The sequence below is a fragment of the Mustela nigripes genome, chromosome 12, assembly GCF_022355385.1.
Source record: "Mustela nigripes isolate SB6536 chromosome 12, MUSNIG.SB6536, whole genome shotgun sequence".
Classification (NCBI taxonomy): Eukaryota; Metazoa; Chordata; class Mammalia; order Carnivora; family Mustelidae; genus Mustela; species Mustela nigripes.
Window position 1 is genome coordinate 82,331,153 of NC_081568.1, and position 25,780 is coordinate 82,356,932.

General features: G+C 37.4%; 1 protein-coding gene across 1 annotated transcript in view; it reads right to left on the bottom strand.

Annotated features, from left to right (window-relative positions):
• Positions 1–8,487: 8,487 nt before the first annotated feature.
• LARS1 (leucyl-tRNA synthetase 1) overlaps positions 8,488–25,780 on the bottom strand; it is a 70,242-nt gene continuing 52,949 nt past the window's right edge. Inside the window, exons 26-32 of the mRNA XM_059417840.1 lie at positions 25,157–25,297; positions 24,799–24,909; positions 22,278–22,388; positions 19,036–19,140; positions 17,432–17,527; positions 14,012–14,144; positions 8,488–8,876 (exon numbers count right to left, since the gene is read on the bottom strand). Coding sequence (XP_059273823.1) covers positions 8,671–8,876; positions 14,012–14,144; positions 17,432–17,527; positions 19,036–19,140; positions 22,278–22,388; positions 24,799–24,909; positions 25,157–25,297 — 903 coding nt within the window. The 3' untranslated portion in view covers positions 8,488–8,670. The remainder of the gene's footprint in view (positions 8,877–14,011; positions 14,145–17,431; positions 17,528–19,035; positions 19,141–22,277; positions 22,389–24,798; positions 24,910–25,156; positions 25,298–25,780) is intronic.

The window sequence follows — 25,780 nt, forward strand, 5'->3', positions numbered from 1 at the left end:
AGGATAACAGAGATAAACAGGTGATTACTAAGCTTTGCAAAAAAAAAAATGATTTATAATACGGTTCCTTTAAGGAGTGGATAACCATTGTCCATGTAAGCTGACTCCATATTTTAAAATTTCATTTGTACTTAACTTTTCCAATCAAACATCTATTGTATGGACTAAGCTGTAGGCACACAGCTCTTTCACCTAAAACTAAAATGAAAAAGAGAAAGAAGAAAAAGGAACGTTCTTCTTTATAGAAGAATGACAACTGTATGAAAAAGAAATAATAGCATTTAAAAATCACCATATTGAATAGCATCCAACATAATTTATTCAGGAAGGGATCTTGAAGGGGCACTAAAACCATTAGGTAAAAAAGAATGGAAACAGGAAGTTCCCAAGGTGCCAAAATATCACTCCACAGATTTCTCACTGCAAAAGAAAAAAATGTATCTTAGCTCTGGAGAGTTCCAGAAATACTCAAAATCTATCTTTAAATAGTAAGTTCTGAGTGTTTGTTTTTTTATTAACATATCGTTACAACAAAAACTCTGGAAGTGATTTCAAAAAAAATACCTTAAAATATATGTATATATATATATATATTTACACACACACACACACACACACACACCTTTATAATGGAAAGTTCTGAAAGTGATCAAAATATATCCCTAAAATATAGTTTTGGAAAATGCCAAATCTAGTATCATTTTTTTTAAAAGATTTATTTATTTATTTATTTGACAGAGAGAGATCACAAGTAGACAGAGAGGCAGGCAGAGAGAGAGAGAGAGAAGCAGGCTCCCTGCTGAGCAGAGAGCCCGACGCAGGACTCGATCCCAGGACCCCGAGATCGTGACCTGAGCCGAAGGCAGCGGCTTAACCCACTGAGCCACCCAGGCGCCCCCAAATCTAGTATCATTAAGAGTGGGACAAACTCATATTATGTACCTCTTAGTACAACACAACATGAAATAATGTTTAATCATAATTTCATCAAGTTTCTAGACCACTGTCCAATAGAAATAAAATGCAAGCCACGGATGCAATTTTAAATTTCATGTTCTTAAAAGGTAAAAAAGGATGAAGTTAATTTTAATTATTTTAACATAATTTATTCAAAGCATTATTTCAGCATGTAATCAATAGAAGAGAGTATTATTACTGAGATATTTTATATTCTCTCTGTCACACTAAGTCTTTGAAACTGAAAGTATGTTCTACACTTTCAAACAGCACACCTCAACTCAGACTCACCATCTCTCAAGTGCTCTAGACCCATGTGCTTAGTGGCTAAACTACTGCACAGCTCTAGACTGAACCCCCGGATAAGGACAATGAGTGATGGAAGAACAAATGACGGCTTAGTCCTCCAGAGTGAAAACGCAGGAACTAGTCCCCTATCACACTCCTCAGCCCTTAGGAACACAGATCATGTCCTTGCCTGTTGTTTTGCTTTCTGGAAGTGAGAGGAGGGGTTCCCACCTTATAACCAATCAGGCTGTAAGCCTAACAGTGGGCAAGGAGAAAACTTAATCGATCCTGCAAGTCTTGGGTGGCATCTGAGTATTTTCCAATAGAGAGATGAAGTTATGTCCAAAGACAGCAAAGACAGGAAACCGTGTAACAAAATTCCAGCTAACACTGAGACCCCACCAGAGCGAGGCACGTTGATCTTCACCAAGTAGTCATTAGAACAACTAAATGAATGACTTTCTCAAGATAGAAGACACAATGACCACAAACTAGAGAAGACACAAACCGATACTACCACACCAAAAATCTGCAGTGACTGCAGACAAATCCACTTCAAATTTCATCCTGGAATCTGAGAATCTTTGTAAGGCCTGATTTACTTAACCTGCTTCCAGTTATCCCCTCCTTTCTCCCAGATCAGCATTCCATTCCTGGCATTATCTCCCCAAACAAGCACACACCTGTTTTCACTTCCAAGCCCGATCCACACTGACTTCTAAGAGTTGGGAAGGTAGACTGCTCCGCTTCAACTGTTACTTCAGTCCTAACAATCCTCTGGGCTCTGCCTCATCTCTTCCCTCTGCTCCTTATCAACTTCTCCCTCCCTCAGAGCCCTGACAACACCGGCCTTGGTCAAACACATTCCTGTTTTGCGTGTATGCATTCTTTGTTTAGTAAGTGGGTTGCTGGGCCCCCAGGTGGTTCAGTCCATTAGGTGTCTGATGCTTGATCTCAGCTCCAGGTCTTGATCTCGGGGTCATGGGTTCAAGCCCTATGTTGGGCTCCACACAGGGCATTTTTTTTTTTTTTTTTTAAAAAAAAAAAAAAAAAAAAAAAAAAACATGGGACGCCTGGGTGGCTCAGTTGGTTAAGCCACTGCCTTCGGCTCAGGTCATGATCCCAGGGTCCTGGGATAGAGTCCCGCATCGGGCTCCTTGCTTGGGGGGTAGTGTGCTTCTCTCTCTGCGTCTGCCTGCTTATGAGCTTGTTCTCTCTCTCTCTCTCTCTCTGACAAATAAATAAATAAAATTTAAAAACCAAACCAAGGGGCGCCTGGTTGGCTCAGTGGGTTAAGCCGCTGCCTTCGGCTCAGGTCATGATCCCAGGGTCCTGGGATCGAGTCCCGCATTGGGCTCTCTGCTCAGCAGGGAGCCTGCTTCCCTCTCTCTCTCTCTCTGACTGCCTCTCCATCTACTTGTGATTTCTGTCAAATAAATAAATAAAATCTTAAAAAAAAAATTATTAAAAAAAAAAAAAAAAAACCAAACCAAAAACAAAAAACCTTTTTTAAAAGTGTGTTGCAATGAACCGGAAGTATGAAGACCAGGGCTCTAGTTTAGCTCTGCCAAGAGTACACAGCATCTTCAGCAAGGCTGCTTCTCATCTCTGCTTCTTCAGGTGGCCTCTATGCAATTCCATCAGCACCCCAGCTACATGTCCTCGGCTCAGAGCCTTTATACCTGCTCTACCCTCTGCCCCAAATGCCTTTTTGCCCAGATTATAAGCTAACAAAATTACGTGTTCATTTACCCTCGGACCTACAAGGCTACGGCTAGAAATTTACTCTTAAGATACACCTCCACAGGGGTGCCTGGCTGGCTCAGTCGGGGAAGCAAGTGACCCTTGATCTCAGGGTTGTGACTTCAAGCCCACGTTGGGTGTAGAGATTACTTTAAAATAAAATCTTAAAAAAAAAAAAAAGAGAGAGACAACACCACAAATATAAAACCACATACTCATAAAGTTACACACTACATAATCCTATACTAAGTCTATAAAATAGCAAAAGCTCAGAAACAATCCCACTGCCCATCCATAGGAGACTAGTTGAATAAATTGTGGTACACTTTTACAACAGTATGACACAAAGCAGAGAGAAGAGGAGACAGAAGGGGGAAGGGAGGAAAAGGAGGAGGAGAAGGAAAGATCTCTATACACTAAGGTGAAAAAATATCCAAGCTGTTAACTTTAAAAAACAATGTGTAAAGTAATTATATATAACGTGCTACTTTTTGTATGAGAAAAAGAGAAATTAAAGTACATACACAGAAAGGACTAGTTGATGGTTGCCAGAAGGCAGAGGGTGCCGCGATGGACAAATGGGTGAAGCGGAGCAGGAGATACAGGCTTCCTGTTATGGAACAGTCAGTCACAGGGATGAAAGGTACAGCACAGGGAACACAGTCAGTGGGCCTGTAATAGCGTTGTATGGTGACTGACAGTAGCTACACTTGTGAGCACATACAGACTTGCTCAATCACATGTTGTACCCCTAAAACTAGTGTAACATTGTATGTTAACTATACTTGAATTTTTAAAAAGTACATATATATATTTGCTTATTTTGGGAAAAAAAAAAAACACAGGAAAGAAACTAATGAGAATGTTTGCTATAGAGCAGGGAAGGGAATATTGTCCAAGAAAGAAAAAATTCTCTACACGGATCAATTTTTGACTTTTGAACTGTGTATTTTACTTATTCAAAAAGACCTGAACTTTACTTAGAGGATCTGTTGTTAATACTACTCCTGGGTTGATTATTCTGAAGTAACCAACAGACCAAATGAGTACATTTATTGAGATTACAGTATGTATGAAAAAAACAAAAAAGAATCCCATTGGTCCACAGTGATTTGAAAACAACGATGAAAGAAAAAATTGAAAGCAAAAGGGAAACCTCTTCTTTACAGAACTAGATCTAATAAATGTAAAAGAAATTACAAAATTAAGAAATCACCTTCTTATAACTACCAATGTAATAATAAATGGCAGAAAGATGATGAATGAAGGCTGCCATTTCATAAAAGTTTATAGGTAAACAGGATATTCAAAGTCTCAAAATAATTACCTTATTAATTATAAAAGGGAAAAAGTACCTTCCCAATGGGGAAATCTGAAGATACTACTTTAACCAGTGATGGGAACACACTAACAATGTATCAGTATCTCAATCCTGATGTGTTATAATGGGAAACACCACCCACGTAGCCAGGCTTGCCAAGAATTTTAAATCTGAATCTAATGAGAAAATAGACAAATCCAGATTGTGAGGCAAACTACTAACAAATGCCATGGAGTCTTCAAAAATGTTACTGTCAAGAAATATCAAAAAAAGAAAAGAAAGCTGAGAAATTGTCTTAATGTGAAGAAGGCAAGAGACATGACCACAAAATGTAATGCTTGATCTTTGATTAGATCCTAAAGAGTTAAAAAAAAAAATGAGTTATTAGGGAAATTTTATTACTTCATTTTTATTAGGAAAGCTTGTTACCTAATATTACTGCATCATGTTAAATTTCTTGAGCAAAATATGTATACACACACACACACACAGGTATAGTGATTATACAGGAGAATCTCCTAGATCTTTGGAATTACATGCTAAAGTATTAAAAGGTGAAGTGTCATGGTGTGTGCAACTTACTGTGAAATGGTTCAGAATTTTTTAAAAGTATATTCTAAATGTATAATGACACCAGTGCAGAAATTGGTGAAATCCAAATGAAGCCTATAATTTAGTTAAAGTAAAATACCAGTGTTAATTGTTTAGTTCTAACAACTGACCCAAGGCTATATAAGAAGTCTGTTAACATGGGGGGAAACCATGAAGGAGGTATACAAGAACTCTCTGTACAATAAATGCAACTTTTCTATAAATCTAAAAGTATTCCAAAATAAAAAGTTTATTTTAAAAAATGTGTAGAGAGAGGAAGCAAAGGTGGCAAAAGTTAGCAATTGATAAACCTAGGTGATAGGTGTATGGATGCTCATTGGCCAATTCTTCTAACTTTTCCACAGGTTTAAAATTTGTCAAAATGTTAAAATAAAATAAAACTACAGAAAGTTAAAAGTAAAAGGATAGAGAAAGATATTCCCCATGAACACTAACCAAAAGAAAACTGATATTGTATTAGTATTATAGCCTTTAGGCAAAAACATTTCTAAAAATAGAGGAACACTTCCCAACTAGAAAAAGTTCAATTTACCAGGAAGGTAATAGAATTTAAATTTATATGCACCTAATAAAACAGCATTAAACTGTATAAAACAAAAAGCTGTCTGAACTCTAAGAGTAAGTAAATCCATGATCTTGGGAGATTTTAGTTTCTCAAAAACAAAGCAAGAAAACAAAATAAAACAGTAGGATACAGATTTGAACAGTTCAGTCTACAACTATGACCTAAAGGACATATACAGAACATTACAACAACAAAATAAACATTCTTTTCAGATTATCATAGAACATGTATAAAAAGTTAGCTTAAAAAAAAAAAAAAAGATCTGACAGTATGTTAATTGAATTTAAAAAAAAAAAATTTTAAGAAGATGTCAATTTAAAGGGCGCCTGGGTGGCTCAGTGGGTTAGGCCTCTGCCTTCAGCTCAGGTCATGATCCTAGAGTCCTGGGATCGAGTCCCGCATCGGGCTTTCTGCTCTGCAGGGAGCCTGCTTCCTCCTCTCTCTGCCTGCCTCTCTGCCTACTTGTGATCTCTGTCTGTCAAATAAATAAATAAAATCTTAAAAAAAAAAAAAGATGTCAATTTTAAAAAAGTATATGAAAACTGTATACTGACTGGGACACAAGCTTGTCTTTATGGGAGGAGGCACAAGGTAGGCTTCTGAGGTGCTGGCATTGTGCTGTTCTTTGACCGAATGGCAATTACATAGGTTTTGCTCTGTTAATAAATTGTTTTGTTGCTGCTAATACTTTTGTTAGTTTAATTTTTTTTTTATGTTCTGAGTTTATATATTTCTTGTTACTCACTTTTTGTGTGTGTATGTATCTCACAACTAAAGAATTAAAATCCCTTAGGAAGATACCAATCTCCTATCAATGCAGTAAGCCCAACGCAGCCTGTTTTTCCTTCAGCAATTCATCAAACTGCTGTTTCTTCAGCTGAGCACCAGATGAAGCAATGGGCTTACGCTTACAGGCTTCCTTGTACAAAATTTATGTATCTTTAAACACAAGAAACATATTCAGCCCAGCAAGGGACGCCAATGAACTGAGCCTGCAAGAACAGAGGATCTATAAATCCCAACTCACATTTAATCCAAAGCATCAGAGAGGTTCATAGGCTCATCTAATAAATAGGCATAATCATCCACAATATTAAAATTATTTTCCATCCTTGTTTTTCGTGGTTTTTTTTTTGTTTTTTTTTTTTTTTGCCACACACATATAGTTTAATTTACCAAAGTTAAACATAAGTTAGTTTGTATTTAGGCACTAGAAAAGATTATCTGATTTAGGGAATAACTAAGGCAGAGGGAGCAGCAGAAGAATCTAGAGGGCAAGCAACAAAATGGTGGCCCCATGGAAACCAACACAGAAGACATGACGATAGCTTATAATAATCTTAAGCCAATATATCCTGGGTTTACTAATTTATTATTATCGTTATTATTATTAATCAGTAACACCTACTGAAGACCTACCACTTGCCAGGTACTATGTTATATATATGATTTTCCTAGAATGTTTCAACTAAACATCTCATGGTAAGCCTAGAAAATAGATAGACACATTATTACTTCCATTTTACAGATAAAGAAACGGAGGTTGAGTAACTGCCCAAGATCACCTAAGTAGCAAGTGGAAGAAGTGGAAATCTAAGCTAGCTAGTCTGACTTCAGAGCATGTACCCTTACCGGCTATGCTATGCCAGTCCTTACCAGATAAATGATGACTTGCCCTTGACCACTAAGGGATCTTTCAGTTCTAACATTAAATGACTTACTTCAATGAACCTATGATAAAGCATTCAGTGTTGCCCAGTAATGTCAAACTGTTACAAAATAAAGCTCAGTAAAATCTCTTGACCTAACCTAAAAATCAGAACTCAGGTTACTTACCGTTATCAGTATTGGTCTTTGTCCTATTGGTTTGTTTTTGTTTTTGTTTTTTTTAAGATTTGTTTGCTTGAGAGAGAGTGCAAGTGCATATTAGAGTGGTGGGGAGAGACAGAGGGAGAGACTCTCAAGCAGACTCCCCTGTGAGCACAGGAGGCAATGCAGTCTCAATCTCACCACCCTGAGATCATGACCTGAGCCAAAATCAAAAGTCAGATCTTAACCTGAGCCACCAAGATGCCCCAGTCTTTGCCCATATTGAACCCTTAAAGAAATGGAAATGTTTTTCTCTAGTGTCAGTCAATACCTAATATTTTTCCTATGATGCATAATGGCACAGATAATATCAAAAGACATTCCAGCAGGAGTGAAACAATAAATCTGCAATACAGTGAACGTAATCTTTAAACATAAATGGACTTGAGACAAATCTGACAAATGCAGATTTCTGGGGGGGTGGGGGGAATCCTCTTTTAAAATGCCTAAATTTAGCGTAAATCATTATAAACTGCTTATAAACTATTGATGCTAGCCCTAAAAAAATATTAGTGGTGGTTAACTGAATATATTGAAGCTAAAAGGGGGCACCTGGGTGGCTCAGTGGGTTAAGCCTCTGCCTTCGGCTCAGGTCATGATCTCAGGGTCCTGGGATCAAGCCCCACATCGGGCTCTCTGCTCATCGGGGAGCCTGCTTCCCCCTCTCTCTCTGTCTGCCTCTCTGCCTACCTGATATCTCTTTCTCTGTCAGATAAATAAAAAAAATCTTAAAAAAAAAAAAAAGGCTAAAAGAATTCTTATAAATGTAAGACCTATTTGTTGTTTATACAAAATACTTGTTATGCCAAAATATTCTCATGTATTTTCTTAAATCATCATGAGAGTTCTGTTCTTTAAAAAGTAAAACTAGCTGTCTAATTCAGTTTTTCTTTTTAAAAAAAGAAATACAACCAACTCCATAATGGTATAATATAAAAAGTTGTTAAATGATCCTTAGCCTTCATAAGTAGTATAAAGTACACCTGGGAAAGAAACACAGTGACATTTTTTGTGTTAATCTGAAAGATTAGAAGCTTCTGGGAAATACCACTGGTTATAAAAAACAAAAACAAACAAAACAAAACAAAAAAACAACTATGGTATAAACTACTTCTCTCAGAAGTCCCAAGAATGAAAAAAAAAATTTTTTTATTAGGTTCAGGAATCCAAGATGACCTGGTGTAACTATGATTACAGAATTTGATGGTTAGAAATGAAATCTATTAAAGTCCAGCCTACAGTTCTTATATCCAATCTGTAGACACAGAATAGTCACATCCCCAGAAACCAGGATGTATCTCCAATCTGCATGAGTTTAATGAACCAGATAGACAATTGTATCACCAATATCTGCCCCTAGCCCATTTTCAGTGAGATGAATTTTCTTGCTCATAAGGTCCACATGGAAAACAGCATGCTCAGAAATGGGGGTCTTCCCAGTGTGCTCTTTTCCTAGGACAGGAACTCGCCGAGGCCCCAACAGTGGATCATCAAATCTCATCAGCTTCACTTTAGAAAGGTCTATAGCAAAAAAAAAAAAAAAAAAAAAAAGATCAATATGAGCATTTAATTACAGTCACTGCCTCAAACCCATGCCTGAGCCTGACAATTCAAGCTTTAAGCACACTGGATGTTTATTAAAGATATTTTCAGGAGATTATTAAATAAGGCTCAATCTCAGAAAGCAGAGCTATATCTAGCAAATCTTCCTCCTGTGGCTTCTACCCACATCAAAGATTCAGAGACAATGATTCTGTGTAACACATCACCTTGAATGATAAACCAAGAGGAAAGATTGAGTATGTTTTTGAACACTATCCTGTATGGCTTCTCAAATCATTTTTTATACACTTCAATTAACCACTTTTCAAAATATCAGTAAGTCTAAAACTTCTTTCTCTTTCTTATCTTGGTTCCTGGGATATATTAAAACTGCAAGAGTTGTAGCTCTTTTCAAAAGATACTTCTAGAAAAAGAATTACTACTCTAAGAAATAGCATTACCAGTTCCTTGTTTTGCTCCAAGGGTGAAAAGTGTTTGTATTACCAAGCTGATGCGAGACAAGAAGATGGAGAAGGATGGGGGAAAGGGCACAGCTTTCTGGGTTTTGAGCTTCTGGATGAGCTCCAACCCTGCCCTGCTTGAGATTTTCCTGATCTGCTCTTGTGCAAGCTGATAAGATGGCTCCTGGCAAAGAAAGCACTTGTCCCTTGAACAAATTTATGATCCGACAATCCTGCCAACAACTGAGCCTAAAAAAAATTTATTTATTTCAGCAATTCTGAGACACCCTGACATCAAATGCTTTTATTTTATATGGTAGAAAAACATCGTAAATGACTACCAATTCTGATTCTAGGTTTAAATCTCATTCTGAGTGTAGCATGGCTAGTTATACTTAACCAGATCTGTAGAAATAGAAGTTATTTCCTGAATTAGTTCCCACCCCTTTCTAAAGCAGATTGCTAGGTGGTCCGTGAGCTACACTCCCTCATGCTGCCTTAAGAGTATAAAGCTTAGCATGAGAGGGATAAGAGATAAAAGCAGACATTAATGCAGCTGGTGGCTATGCCAGGAGTACAAGTTATCCAGGCATTATATTCTCTTTGGGAAACAAAGACCGAAAGATTGCAAGTTTAGCGTAGGGATATTGAAGCTTACGGAATAATTACTGAGACGACCAGGAAGGCAAACCCTGTTGAAGAGTCTTATTTTGGGGAGAGAATACAATTCATTTTAACAGCTATTACATTTCAACATGCACACTGGTGATACTAAATATTTTGCTACGGAAGCAGTGAGAAGTTCTGCCAGCAGATTTTATGCATGAGGCCTTTACTGCAGAGCTGCACCCCCCACCCCTCCCTCTCTCGTTCTCCTTCTCTATCCTTCTCTCTCTCTCTCTCCCCCTTCCTCTCCGAAACAGACCTCTCTCATCATTCCCAGCAATTCTGAATCAAACTATTTCAAAGAACACTTAATACTCAATAAGCCATCTAAGTGACAAAACATATTTGCTTTGATGTTTCACCATGTAGCTCATTACTGCCAATATTTCTTAGAGCTTTCTTAGTATTTTACTCTTTTCTTACTGTAGACCTCTCTCATCACTGGATATGTAGAAATTTAAGACTGCAACTACACAAGAATTAAGGCACTTAGAGAAAAGATGAGAGTGACTGAAAGTCCCCAGGGATTGATACTGTGACATGCAGCCTTTCACCTCCAAGTTATCAGTTCATATGTGGCACAGGCTGGGAGTGATTTAAAGTCATTATCATCAAATAGTTGCTCAGTGGCCTTTGTGGAGAGAAATGATGGTTTCACTCCAGTTCCTCCTGGACCTAGATCATAATCACCTTCAATGCAATTGGCACTAATTGGACGACTTACTGGCTATTGCAGCAAATAGACTGAGAAATATGTTATTGAATTTCACTCTCTTCCCATCTCATACACTCAATATACTCAGCCCCCTTAGATATCAAAGCATCCTGAGAGCTTTGGAGAAGTCTCAAGGTTAGAGCTGTTCTGCAGATACTTGAAGGAATATCAATTTCAAATCCCATCCTAACATTTCTATCCATTTTTGAAAATTCACAGCGGCTATGAACATCAAACTTAAAGTACTTTACGATAATATTATTCACAGCTAGTATAACAAAGGATGTAAGAATTATGCCAGAGGCTCAGTGAAAAAAGACAAGATACAGAAAACACACTTCAGGGGCGCCTGGGTGGCTCAGTGGGTTAAGCCGCTGCCTTCGGCTCGGGTCATGATCTCAGGGTCCTGGGATCGAGTCCCGCATCGGCCTCTCTGCTCAGCAGGGAGCCTGCTTCTGTCTCTCTCTCTCTCTCTCTCTGCCTGCCTGCCTCTCTGTCTACTTGTGATCTCTGTCAAATAAATAAAATCTTTAAAAAAAAAAAAAAAAAAGAAAACACACTTCAGTACAATTCCGAAGAACCTCATCGGTCCTGGATCTGAGCATATTTAAAAGGGAGGCAGTTGTAACATTACAAAATACAATTTCCAATCTAGGAAAACATCCTCTCACATGCTACAACTCCATAATAATCCTACCCAGTGAGTCCACAGAACTATCTATTTTCTTTAAAAGCCACTATAGGGGGCGCCTGGGTGGTTCAGAAGGTTAAGTCTCTGCCTTTGGCTCAGGTCATGATCTCAGGGTCCTGGGACTGAGCCCCACACTGGGCTCTCTGCTCGGCGGGGAGCCTGCCTCCCCCCCTTCTCTGCCTACTTGTGATCTCTCTCTGTATCAAATAAATAAATAAAATCTTTAAAATAAATACATAAAAGCAACCATAATGTTCTTCAAAGATAAGAGTTCTTCCTATTACAAAATCTTCTCAGGACCGAACACATGCAGGGAAAACAGCCAAATGGAAGGCCACAAAACGGCTTCCTGTACATTCATATTTCAAAGTTTTCAAGTTCTGCTTTCTGTGGCCTCTAAGTTCTAAGGATGGCATATGATGTAGGTCTATGACAATGTGGATGAACCTCGACATTTTGCTAAGCAAAATAAGCCACTTATTCACTATTTCATGATTCTACTTATACAAGGTACTTAAAATAGTCAAATATAAGGAGACAGAAAGTACAAAATGCAGGGGCTACCAGGACTAGAGGAAGGGAGAATGGGGAGGTGTTATTTAATGGGCATAGGGTTTCATTGTGGGATGGTGAATAATTGTGATGGCTGTACAACAATGTAAATGTACTTGATGCCAGTGTACTGTACCCTTAAGAAGGACTAAAATGGTTAATTTCATGTTATATGTATTTTACCGCAATTTAAAAAAATGTTTACAAATGAAAAATCCCTAGCCCTAATATGCTGCTGCTACATAGAAAAACACAAGAGCATCCCTCCTGCTGACATGCCCGTCCCCTTCTCCCTCCCAGGTCTAATTTCCAAGGTTTCATCTAGTCATTTTCTCTGTGATTCATTCCTGATCACCATAGCTGGAAATAATCTCACCTTTCTCTGTGCTATTAACTTTATCTGTATCTCCCTTATTGTACACAGCATCAGATACAGCGTCTTAATGAATAAACAGTATTTTGCAGCTTCCCAAGGCCTTAGTACTTACACAGGAGTCCCTACATATATATCGAAATATACTATACTGAGGGTCTCTCAAGAAATGTCAACAGAAGATGCATGAATGACCTGAAGAGAGCAAAAATTACCTGTAGAATGAATTCCAAAGGGCTATATTCAATCTTCTGTTGATGTAATATTGCTGACCTGAATATAGTTCCATAAATTAGGTCACGGTCTTAGATTTCAAAATCTTTTCAGAAAATTTCTACACTGACAGAATGTGACCCAATCAACTCATGATTGCCATCAAGAAGAGAGAGAGAATGTAAAACAGAGAATCTCAAGATTAATTTGTCTTTATAATTTGGAAGAGATATAATATAGAGATACACTAACTCCCTTCACACCCTGCTCAGCCACAGACCTGGCTGAGTGATTAAAAAAAAGAAGAAGAACCTACAAATTATTATATTAAATCGAATCATGGAAGAGCTAGATTTAATCTTGATAAGAAATAAAGATTATTTACATATTTGAGCTGGAAGCACTTTTTTTTGTTTGTTTTTAAAAGATTTTCTTTATTTACTTGACAGAGAGAGAGATAGCAAGAGAGGGAATACAAGCAGGGGGAATGGGAGAGGGAGAAGCGGGCTCCCCACTGAGCAGGGAGCCCGATTCGGGGCTCAATCCCAGGATCCTGGCATCACAACCTGAGCTGAAGGTAGATGTTTAACAACTGAGCCACCAAGGCGCCCCTGGAAGCACATTTAGAAGAAAGAATACAAGCTTTGGAGTCAAAAAGACCTGACTTTGAACTCCAGCTCCAGGATTTACTACCTGAATGAAATCTCTCCTAGTCATTTAGTCTTTCTGAGCTCCGTGTCATCATCTGTAAAAGGGAATGATAAGGGGCGCCTGGGTGGCTCAGTGGGTTAAAGCCTCTGCTGTCAGCTCAGGTCATGATCCCAGGGTCCTGGGATCAAGTCCTGCTTCAGGCTCTCTGCTTTAGCAGGAAGCCTGCTTCCCCTGCTCTCTCTCTCTCTCTCTCTGCCTACTTGTGATCTCTGTCTGTCAAATAAATAAATAAAATCTTTAAAAAAAAAGGGGGGGGGGATGATAATACCCTTTGCATTCTAGGGCAGTTAAAGGATTAAATGGCTAATACATGGCAGACACTCAACGAGTTTTTACTGTTTCTCTTCCTTCCCCAGGAACAGACCTACTAGGCAGGTTAGTTTAAAATATTAAGTATATGTGTGCCTTCAGTATAAAAACTGCTAAGAGATAGGAATTGCTTGTTACAATTTGAAAGCTAGATGGAGACTTAGAAAAATATCTAATCCACCATCTTCATTTTACTGAAAGAGAGATCAGTTTAGAGTTTAAGAGACATGGCCAAATCACCAAGCTACACACCCACAATGTCCCAAAGAAAATACAGGCTTCCTGAGTCTGAGTCCAATATTCTTTGCACAAAATGACACTGCTGTCCCTGAGCAGACAAGTTACTCTTCTTTCTCCCCTCTGCTTAGAACTCATCGTATCCACAAACTACTGCCAAATGTGCATTTCAGGGAAACCATTTACCTTTGATTCCTCGGTCCATTTTCATTAAACGCCTGATGATAGAATCGCGGTTATCTCCTTGCCTGATTTCAATTTTGGTTGAGAAGTGGCCATTGGATGGCTGGGGATTCACTAGGGAAACTGCCACACCAGGCTAGGAAAATAAAGAGAAAATGACTGTTATACGAAATCAAACTTGAATACTGCTGAGGGAGAGAAAATCTCTGCTAAATTTTTAATGCCCAATGAAAAATTTAATTCTGGTATTCTAAAATCAAGACCAAGGGATACTCAAGTATAAAAGAAAAAAAATGTACAAAAACTCATGCTTACAACCAAATGCTAGACAAAAACAACTCTGAATACATACATCAGTACTAATGATGGAGAACATTATTTATATTTTCTCTTCTTCAACTCCCATCACTTACTGAATTTCTACTATGTACCAGGCACTGTACTAACCATTTTATAGACATTATTCCTATATCCTGCAAGGTAGCTCTTTAAAACCCCTTTCACAGATGAGAACCTGAGAACCAGAAACATTTTAAAAAGTACTTCAAGGTCACATAGTAAGAGGCAGGGGCAGGATTAAACTCAGTTATATGAGGGGTGGGAGGGGAGGGAAAGGGTGGGTGGGGTTACGGACACTGGGGAGGGTATGTGCTATGGTGAGCGCTGTGAAATGTGTAAGTCTGATGATTCACAGACCTGTACCCATGAAGCAAATAATACTTTTTTTTTTTAAAGATTTTATTTATTTATTTGTCAGAGAGAGAGCGAGCACAGGCAGACAGAGTGGAAGGCAGAGGCAGAGGGAGAAGCAGGCTCCCTGCGGAGCAACGAGCCCGATGTGGGGACTCGATCCCAGGACGCCGGGATCATGACCTGAGCATGCTTAACCAACTGAGGCACTGCTTAACCAACTGAGCCACCCAGGCGTCCCGCAAATAATACTTTATATCTTAATTAAAAAAAAAAAAAAACTCAGTTATATATCATACTACGTCCTACATTATATAAGCTACATAGTCAAAGACCCTGCTCATTATTTTAAGTGGAAAAAGTCAACTAAGTCTTATGGAAGACTTGAAGACATAGTAGCTTAATAAAACATTTGAATATGTAGTTCAAAAGAAACATATCTGTGGGGAACCTCAGTGGCTCATCCAGTTAAGCACCCGACTCTTGACTTCAACTCAGGTTGTGATCTCGGGGTCGTGGGATGGAGATCCAGGTCAGGCTCTGTGGTCAGCGGAGAATCCACTTCTCTTCCTCTGACCTTACCTTCTCTCCTTCTGTCCCTACCCCCACTTGCACATGCATATATGTGCATACTCCCTAAAATAAATTAATCTTAAAAAAAAAAAAAGAAACATTTGTATAGGGAACTCTATTTCATGTATCTATCCATGAGCCAAAGGACTGCACTTTAAAAAGCCACCATATTCTAATGTTAATGAGTGTATTCATAACACAATGATAAATTCATCATATATTCATGACCATGATTACCTTATTCTTTAAAAATGGGCTTTTCCTCTTTGTTGCATTTTCAATTAAATATAGCAAAAGTAATAGGATACTTATAAGTCCTCCACTTCTCAAGAAAAGTAGGGCATTTTATGGAGTCTTATAATTGCACTCCATTGGGCAACGGATTCTTTTAGACTAAAGAAAGAGAATCTCCCAAAACTCTAAAACCTGCTTATCTTCACCAATACTGGCCAAAAAAATTAGGGGAAAAAAAGTATTTCTAGTAAAGTGTAAGATGATTCATCAATCTGATTTATGCCAGGAGCCAAAAAGTCTTGAATAACATTATCAAACCAAGACTCACCTGAAGTATGAAAGCTCCTCTTCACTGCTTTAAAAAAAAGTCTTATATTTCATTCTATTTTTTAATAAAAGTCAGGTTTTGACATAAAAATAAACTCAAAATGGATTAAGGACCTAAATGTGAGACCTGAAACCATAAAAATCCTTGAAAAGAGTAGAAGCAGTAATTTCTCTGACATCAGCTATAACAATATTTTTCTAGGTATGTCTCCTGAGGCAAGGGAAACAAAAGCAAAAAGAAACTACTGGGTCTACATCAAAATAAAAAGCTTCTACAGAGACGGAAACGGTCAGCCAAACTAAAAGGCAACCTATGGAATGAGAGACGATACTTGCAAATGACATATCTGATAAAGAGTTAGTACCTAAAATAGATAAAGAACTGATATGACTCAATAGAAATTATTGGCACAATTAAAAACACAAATAATCGATCAAAAATGGGCGGAAGACATGAATAGACATTTTTCCAAAGAAAATATCCAGATGGCCAACAGACACATGAAAAGATGCTCACCGTCACTTATCATCAGGGAAATGCAAATCAAAAACCACAAAAAGAAACTATCTCACACCTGTGAGAATGGCTCAAATCAACAACAGAAGAAACAAGTATTGGTGAGGATATAGACAAAAAAGGAACCCTTGTGCACTGTCGGTGGGAATGCAAACTATGGCAGCCATTCTAGAAAACAGTACAGAAGTTCCTCAAAAAGTTTAAAATCAAATTACCATATGATCCAGTGATTCCACTACAGGATATTTACCCAAAGGAAATGAAAACACTAATTCCAAAGGATATACACACTCCTATGTTCATTGCAGCATTATTTACAACAGCCAAATTACGGAAGCAGCCCAAGTGTCCATCAACTGATGAATGGATAAAGAAGATGTGGTATATATACACAACAGAATATTACTCAGCCATAAAAAATGTCATCTTGCCATTTGCAACAACATGGATGGATCTAAAGAGTATAACTAAGTAAAGTCAGTCAGTTAAAAAAAAAAAGACAAATACCATATGCTTTTGCTCATGTGTAGAATTTAAGAAATGAATGAACACATTGAAAAGAGACAAACCAAAAAACAGACTCTTAACTACAGAGAACAAACTGATGGTTGCCAGTGCAACAAACTGATGGATCCCATGGTGAGGGGATGGCTAAAAGAGGTGAAGGGGACTAAGAGTCCATTTATCACGATGAGCCGCGAGTAATGTATAGCATTGTTGAATCACTATACTGTATACCTGAAACTAATACAATGCTATGAATTGACTACCCTGGAATTAAAATTCAAAAAGAAAAAACAGGCTAAAAAAAAACAGGTTTTGACAATCATTATTTTTCTTTTTAAACCCACAAATAACATCCGATGCCAGCCATAAGAGCAAAGTAAAGTGAGCAGAGTGCCAACCAGGGAAAAGCTCAAACCCAGCTTCATTCTAACAAATTATGTGGCCTAGACCAAAGCAATGACTTCATGTCTCTGCACCTCACTTCCTTCCGTCTTTAAATGATGGGCTTGGATATAACATTTAAGGTCTCTTCTAGATATAAAGTGCAATGATTCAGTGAGATTCTTTCAACTTACTTCTGTTCTAAAAACATTAAGTGGTTTCCCAGGACAGCAGTCTTCCCTGATTTTATCTTCTGCTTCGGAGGCAAATTTGACTTCTATGTGTTCTAGCTAAACAGAAGGAGGGAAAATGAAAGTCATTAGTATCACTTAATATGATTGAAATTAATCATCACCTCATTTCCCCAAAGAGCAAAACTAGGTTCTCCACTTAACACTAAATGGTCTACGCACTCTTCAGAAAGCCAGCCAAGCACAGGACAGGAGTGAGAGAGCACTCTGAAACTCAGGATCAAATGTTCCCACAGCAAAACCTTGTTTGAAGAGCAAGAGACTAAATCGTTTAAATGTCCACCAAAAAATAAATTCTTTGATTAAAAGTATTAAGAAAATGGTTTGTGCAATTTTATTATTTTCAATACAAACATAAAATGAAATCTATAATTAATTAACATTGATCTTAAATGTCTCACAGTATTATTTACATCGCCATGTTTACCACTTTCTATAATGAAATCTGGCATCTATCGGTATAAGAGAAAATGAGAATTAGCATAAAAGGCTTCTGCTTGAATAAGTTCAGAAATTTAGCATTTGAGGATAAAGGACTTCTGCTTAATTTTTTTTTTAACAAAAGACTTTCACTTAATAAATGAAAAAACTCAGAAATGTAGCATATTGGATATGCCTGATTATAAGATGATGCTCAATATAAGGGGTCCCCATTGTCCCAGCTAAAAAATTCGAAAACTTTTTTGACCTCCAGGAGTATATATGAACATTTAGAAATATAAACAAAGTAAGTATCTACCAATATCTATAATTTATTTAACTCATTTATAATTATATGATATAAAATGCTTATTTAGAAATAACTTTCTTCCATTACCATATTTCATGGAACAACTTTATCCAAAATCTAAACCTGCATTTTTTAAGTTAAGTGTCTTGTTATTATAACAAGAACCAGGTTTTTTTAGTCCTTTAAAAGTTTCCTAGGGCAAATTCTCTTTCCTTCTCCCTAAGCTGAGAGATAGCATTTTTAGAATCTATATATGAAGTGATTGGTGCAGAAAAATGGAATGAGGAGAAACTCCCCAGATAAGTCAAAGCTATCGGTAATGTTTTTAGTTCTTGGGTTAAGTAGAAGATTCATGGGTGTTCATTACATTACCAACTTTAAAACAAAACAAAACAGCGTCAGGCATGGACCTATGATAAGATATGAAGAAAGGATTCTAATTAAGTCAGTTCTGTAAATCTGAGGTATAAACGGGAAGGGAGAAAAAGGAAGCAATTCTTCCATAACATGAGAGGTGTCTAACGTATTTGAATATAAGATCTCCCTTCATATGTTTAAAAGAAAAATCTGGGAGGAAAATATAGACACATACAGTTAGTATTTATGTATAAAATGATTGATAAATGGAATAAGATCACACTATTTTTTCTTCCTGAAACTTCTATCCCCCCCCTTTCTGTTTCCTTCTAAAAATATTTTTGACAAGTGTATCTGGCAAAGGTACTAAACACAGAAGATGTTTACAAAAAGCTTTATTATAAAATGAAAGAACTGGATTATATTTACTATAGTTAACTAAATCTTTGGCCCGTCTTACCTCAAGGGAATTGGTCAGGTAGACTATATTCTCCATCAGCACTGCCTGCTCATCAAATTCTAACTGCAAATCCAGAACACGAGGTCCCATCTTCTCCAGATTTTCCTAATAGCCAAAAGTTTTGAAAAACAAAAATCACATTAATGATATGTTGAAAAGAATCCACTTCCTCCAAAGCAATCATTCTTCCCTCAATTGATAAAATCTTCAAATTTGAACAGCTAAAGGAAAGGCCTTGGACTCATGGTTTCCCTTATCTGTGTTTGCTTGTTAATGAAATTATTGGCTCAGAATAATTATCACTTCAAGTATGATAAGATTAAGGCAACACTGAAAAGACTGGAAGGACAAGGTTTTCATTTATAAAAGAAATATGATTTTGTCACTGTTTATTTAGAATGAATTAATATGCAAACCCAAAAAATTCACTTTGACAAGGAATTAAACAAATATACAGAAGTATCTCTTCAGGTAACCAAAAAGAAAAAAAAAATTTTTTTAATTTTCTAAAATAATACATCTTTAAAGCTAGTTCAGAGAAGAATGAATTAATAATAAAAAAATTTCTACAAATAAAAAAAATTCTAAGTCTTATGGGTACTGAGATAATCCTGTGGCATATGAAAAACAATTTCTTATTCTTATTTTCTTGAACATGAAACAAAATATTTGCCAAACAAAACGTGACCTTCAAGATCCAAGTTCACATGTACAAGTATTGCTAATTACATAGAATGTGCTGCACTGATATGAAAGTGACCTCACATGATTCCTAATATTTCCCCTTCTCATTTACTGTCCAAGTTGTTTCTTTTTCTTTGAAAAAGTACTAGAAGCCACTTTCTTATTCTCAGATTTAAAAAACACTTTGCAAGTTTTAAACCATTAATATGCCTAGCACATGCCCAATATTACACACAAAAAAATATTATTGGGGGCGCCTAGGTGGCTCAGTAGGTTAAAGCCTCTGCCTTCAGCTCAGGTCATGATCCCAGGGTCCTGGGATCGAGCCCCGCATCGGGCTCTCTGCTCTGCAGAGAGTCTGCTTCCTCCTCTCTCTCTCTCTCTCTCTCTCTCTCTCTGCCTGCCTCTCTGCCTACTTGTGATCTCTGTCTGTCAAATAAATAAATAAAATCTTAAAAAAAAAAGAATATTATTGGTGAACCAGTTCTAACACTGATTTTCTTTCTTTTTTTTTTTTTTTTAAAGATTTTATTTATTTATTTGACAGACAGAGATCACAAGTAGACAGAGAGGCAGGCAGAGAGAGAGGAGGAAGCGGGCTCCCAGCTGAGCAGAGAGTCCAATGCGGGGCTGGATCCCAGGACCCTGGGATCACGACCTGAGCCAAAGGCAGAGGCTTTAACCCACTGAGCCACCAAGGCGCCCCCTAACACGAGTTTTCTAAAAGCCGATTCTTGAATCCTGGTTATTTAACTACAGAACTTTTCAAATCAGTTTCACTGGAATCTGTAAAGTACATCATCAAACTGAATTGCCTTTGCAATAAAAAATGAAATATTTTTGACACCTGGGTGGCTCAGTGGGTTAAGCATTTGCCTTTGGCTCAGGTCATGATCCAGGGTCATAGGATCAAGTCCCACATCAGGCTCCTTGCTCAGTGGGGAGCCTGCCCTCTCCCTCTGCCCCTCATCGCTGCTTGTGAGCGCTCTTGCTCTCTCTCTCTCTGACAAATAAATAAGATCTTCAGGGGGAAAAAACCCACAATGAAATACTTTGTTGAATCCACATATTGACAATAGATCTGGCATTCTGATCAATGGCACTAGCTAAAGTAGGGAAGCAATGAATTACGAGAATATTGGCAGATGTGTTATAACTTGATTGGTGTAGGTCAATCCAAGATTTTAAATTATTTATGAAACTTCAAAGACCATAAGGCTCAGAGAGTTGATTCTGATGTAGGAGAACAAAAAAGCTTTCCTAAGAATACAATTTGCTCAGTGGGGAGCTAGAAGTTTTGGTCATCATCAGGCAGGCATCTATAGACCAGAAGATTCAAGAATGAATCTAAATAACCACTAACGGGGGGACTAGGCAGCTGAGTTGTCAAGCATCTGCCTTCAGCTCAGATCTTGATCCCAGGGTGCTGGAATGGAGTCCAGCTTCAGGCTTCCTGCTCAGCAGGAAGCCTGCTTCTCCCTCTCCCAACCCCCTTGCTTGTGTTCCTTCTCTCATTGTCTCTCTCTGTGTCAAATAAATAAATAAAATCTTAAAAAAAAAAAAAACCACAAAACTATGTTCCTAGAAGCCTAAAAGACACTAATTTACACTTTAAAAAAACATTTACTGAGCCTATTCTTTGATGGAAACTATTAAAGTGTGTTAAATATATTATTTCATTTACTTCTCACAGCCCTCCTAAAATGTAGGTTCTATTAATTTCCTCATACATATGAAAAACCATGTGACCCAGAGAATTTAAGAGAGTTGTCGAGGGTCTAAAAACTAAGAAGTGACAGACAAAAAGGATTTAGAACAAGATTTGTCTGACCCCAGAGCTTGAGCTCTTACGCAACATATAGCCTTCTTTCTGTTTCTCTAAGAAATCAAATAAATCTGTTATTTCTATGAAGAAAGCTGAATCTAATGCAATGATTCTCAATGGGAAAGGTGTGGGTGGGAGCAGATTACGTCCCCAGAGAAATTTAAGAATGACTGAAGAAGTTTTGGTTGTCACAACTTGAGGGGGTGAGGAGGACATTCTATGGGCATCTAGTGGGTAGAAGACAAAAACACTGCTAAACATCCTATAACGCAGGGGGAAGCCTCCCCCCACAGAGAACTCCTGGCCCACAATATCAATAGTACCACTGCTGAGAAACTCTGGTCCAACCACGACAAACAATGTTTATCCTGTTAAGCTAAACCTATACAAATGTAGTATCTTCGTTCCAGTACCAGGATCTAATAAAAACACCCCAATGTAAGCCAAAAGAATTTGCCTCCCTGCCAAACAGAAAAGAAGGTAGAATATAAAGAGACTCATTTAGTGAACAATTCTAAATCAGTTTTTCTTCCATAATGCATATTTCCAAATACTCAGCAATTTTACAGATAAACCCCCAAAATGATCACTCATTTCTCCCAACTAGTGATCGAAAAGTACTATTTTTAGCAGATTTCCTGGGAAAGACTATATCCAAAGTTTTCCCCTCCCTTCCACTATCCTATCTAATCATTACTCGCAGAGTAATAGCTGCACGAAGTCAATAGCTTACCTTAATCATGGCAACAAATGGCATCACTTTCTTCATGTATTTCTTCAACTCTGGCAAATTGCCCAGTTCACTAGCAATGACTTTGTTATCAGGCAATTTTCCACTGTTGGCCTAAAAAAAAAAAAACATTGGGGAAGAATGTGGAGAAAAATATTTTAAAGATAACACACAATAGTAGATATGCCCATAGGAAGTTGGCCAGACACAGAATGGCGGCCTCAACCAGTCCAATAGAAAACGGTAGAAAAGAGAGCAGCCCCATGCATTCTAGGGAAGTGAAAGGTGAACGTGTAATACAGAAGGGAGTCTCCCATTTCCTCTAAAGTTAAAAGATAAATGTTCTTTATGGTAAAGGAGAAAATGGGGCATCTTGTTGAATATTTAATTTTTTCTTACACTAAGAGCACCTCTAGGATTGTAACATTAGATCTTATCGGGTAAGAAAACAAAATAGTCTTATAGAGATCTTGTTTGTCTCCAAACTTGTAAAAACACTCACTAATCATATCAAAATGGAAACTGTGTAACTATCATACAAGATATATAGAATGTCTGCTTTTGAACACTCTTCCTTATAAACTGTTACCACAAATGTGGGGAAAAAAGTCTCTGTCTGGCTATCTACCTGTTAAAAATAGTATCACTTCTATCTAGCCACAAATAAATGCCTGTATCATGTATCATTAATATGCACAGAGTCCCAAATGTGCTGCCTGAATTTAAATTCATTTCTGCAAACACAACTGTCCCCTTTGACATAGTGAAAAATGAAGCAAGTGACCTCAGAATTTTGGGTGACTTGTTTTTTCCCTATAAAAGCGTGGCATCGAAGCCAAAGATTGGGAATGAATCTAAATGAAAAGTAACGTATAGTAAGACTTCAGTCAACATTTACTTTTAATTCTAACTTTTACTAAAGTACACTGGGAAAATATTTTCTCCACTTATCAATGTGCTGCTTTAAAATATATATGAAAGAGAGAAGAGCATAGGAAACACTCCTTCCCCTTATATCACCAAAAAGGTGCCACATACAACTTAAGAATATCCTCCATGATCATAAACTTTCTTTCCGTTCTTTTGGATGAAAACAAACAAAAATTTAAAAGAACGCTGATCATTCCAAATAATGCCAAAAGACGATATTACTTTGAAACCATGTATCTAATAAATAATTACTAAAAAAAAAACTATAACTTCTAAAAGAACAGCAGTTTTTAATAAAAGATGCATTTTTAAATATCTGGGACATACATTCTATATTTGGTTCTCCTACTGCTTCCCTGAAAATGCTGTTACGGATATGTAACCCACAAAGGCATGACATCATTTTCCTACCCACAAAAGCGGCTTTTACTTTTTCACTTGCCAGAAGTCAAAATCTGTAAGCAATTCTAAGGACTAAATTCTATTTCTTTCTTTCCTTTTTTAAAAAATTTACTTATTTGAGAGAGAGAGAGAGCATGAGAAGGGGGAGCTGCAGAGGGAGGGAGAAGCAGGCTCCCACTGAGCAGGGAGCCTGATACAGGGCTCAATCCCAGGACCCTGGGATCATGACCTAAGTCAAAGGCAGACACTTAACCAACTGAGCACACAAGTGCCTCTAAATTCTATTTCTATTATATATAATCAAACGAGGAGGCAGCTTTCTATAAAAATAAGCTCACAAGGAATACAAAAACACTAACTCTTCTCTTTCCATTAAATTTCCAAATGTAAAAGTTTTTCTGAGTATTTTTTAATTAACTAAGAAAACTTTTGAAAGAAAATTTCAATAAAGTCCTCAAAAATAAAAGCTAAGGATTTTCCCTTCAGTTATCACTTCATGCTTTGTCCATAATTTCTGGTCCTTTTCTCTCTCCTCTTCTGTCAGTGCACCTTAACAATTTGTGTCTATCAATAACTCTTAAAAACCCCAGCAAAAATTCTACAACATATACTTTGTTTCCATATTGCGAATGTGAAAGAAAAAGGTAGATGGATTTTTTTCTTCAGGAAAACTTAGAACTATGCTTAAGTATTGCGTTTCCTTTAAACACAACAATCATATTTAACAGCTACTTACCTGACAAAGCCAAAAACACCGAGCTCTCCATTTCTATGGGTAATTATTAAACTGACCATTTTGTTTTAAATTACTCAAAAGCCAAGCTTCAATTTTTTGAAACATGAGGTGAAGGCTTCATGAATCCCAGTGTTTAAGTCAGAACAAACCCGAAGGCAAACTCAGTACTCTTGCTTCATGATTTTCACCACATATGAGAAAGTCCCACACCTTTTAATTACGTGGGACTAGATCCACTATATTTTTGTATGGAAGTTTCGGAAATGATAAAAAAGACGGCAGCTTTTACAGTAAGTATTTCAGAGCCAGCACCGCTAACAAAAAACCACTCCATGTTTAAGAGTAATCCCACAAAGTTGCCCGTGTCCTTCTCTAAGACATTGCCAACATCCTAAAAACAACAAGAGCACAGGCAGCAAGCAACAACGCGGGCGGAACGGCTGCTGCGAGCATCACCTCAAAGTGATTCCGCAGCACTGACAGGGTGGTATGTTGCCAAGAAGGATAGTTCTTTGCCACGTAGATGGTGCAATGTGAAGGTTTCTGAGGTGGCTGCTTGTCAGTCTTCTACAGGGCAAAAGAAAGGGAAAAAACATTTTATCACTCTTGTATACACCAAAAATGAAAGATCCCTCTCCTGGTAAAAACCACTATTGCCTTTAACATTAAGAAGCATACACATCCTACAAAACTGCATTAGGGATGAAAAGAGCCCGACACATGTGAATGACAGTTGTCTTAATTTTCATTACTAGTAAATGTTACCTGACTAATCACTTTAAAGCAACAGCCTTTAAAAAAAAAATGCCTTCACCTTCCCCTTAGCCGGCATCATATAGTTCTTGAGTCGCAATCTAAGGTCATGTGCTACTTCCATGAGATACTGTGAGGAACGTATCAAGGCTTCATCCACGGGACCTGCCAGGGGCCATGAAGCATTCATAATGGAGTCAGGCTTTAAGGGGGAGAAAAAAAAAGTTCAGTGGGCTCAAAGCCACGCAACTATTTTATCCTTCATGATTACAGTTCCATACCAAGACTACCATCTGTAATTGCGTGCTCAGAGTTCAAACCTGACTACCCATAACACACTTCCACACACTTCCCTGATCTAATGTTCCCTAGAATTCAAGCTGTGAAGTCTGACTCTACATTCCTAATTAGCTTCCATTTGTACAAGCATATTAATACCCACACACATATGCTCACTTTCAAAGAAAATTATGTAATGCTAATTTGCCTAAATTTAATCATTATTACATAAATTATATACACTCAGTTTTTACCCTATTTAATACATCCAGTATTGAAAGTATAGCCATTCGGTATATGCATCACAAGCACATTTTTACAGTGTTCATGAGTTAAAAAATACAAAAGAACCTGGCTAATAAAGATGAAAAGAAATTATTAAGCCAGCCAATCTGTTATCTGCAAC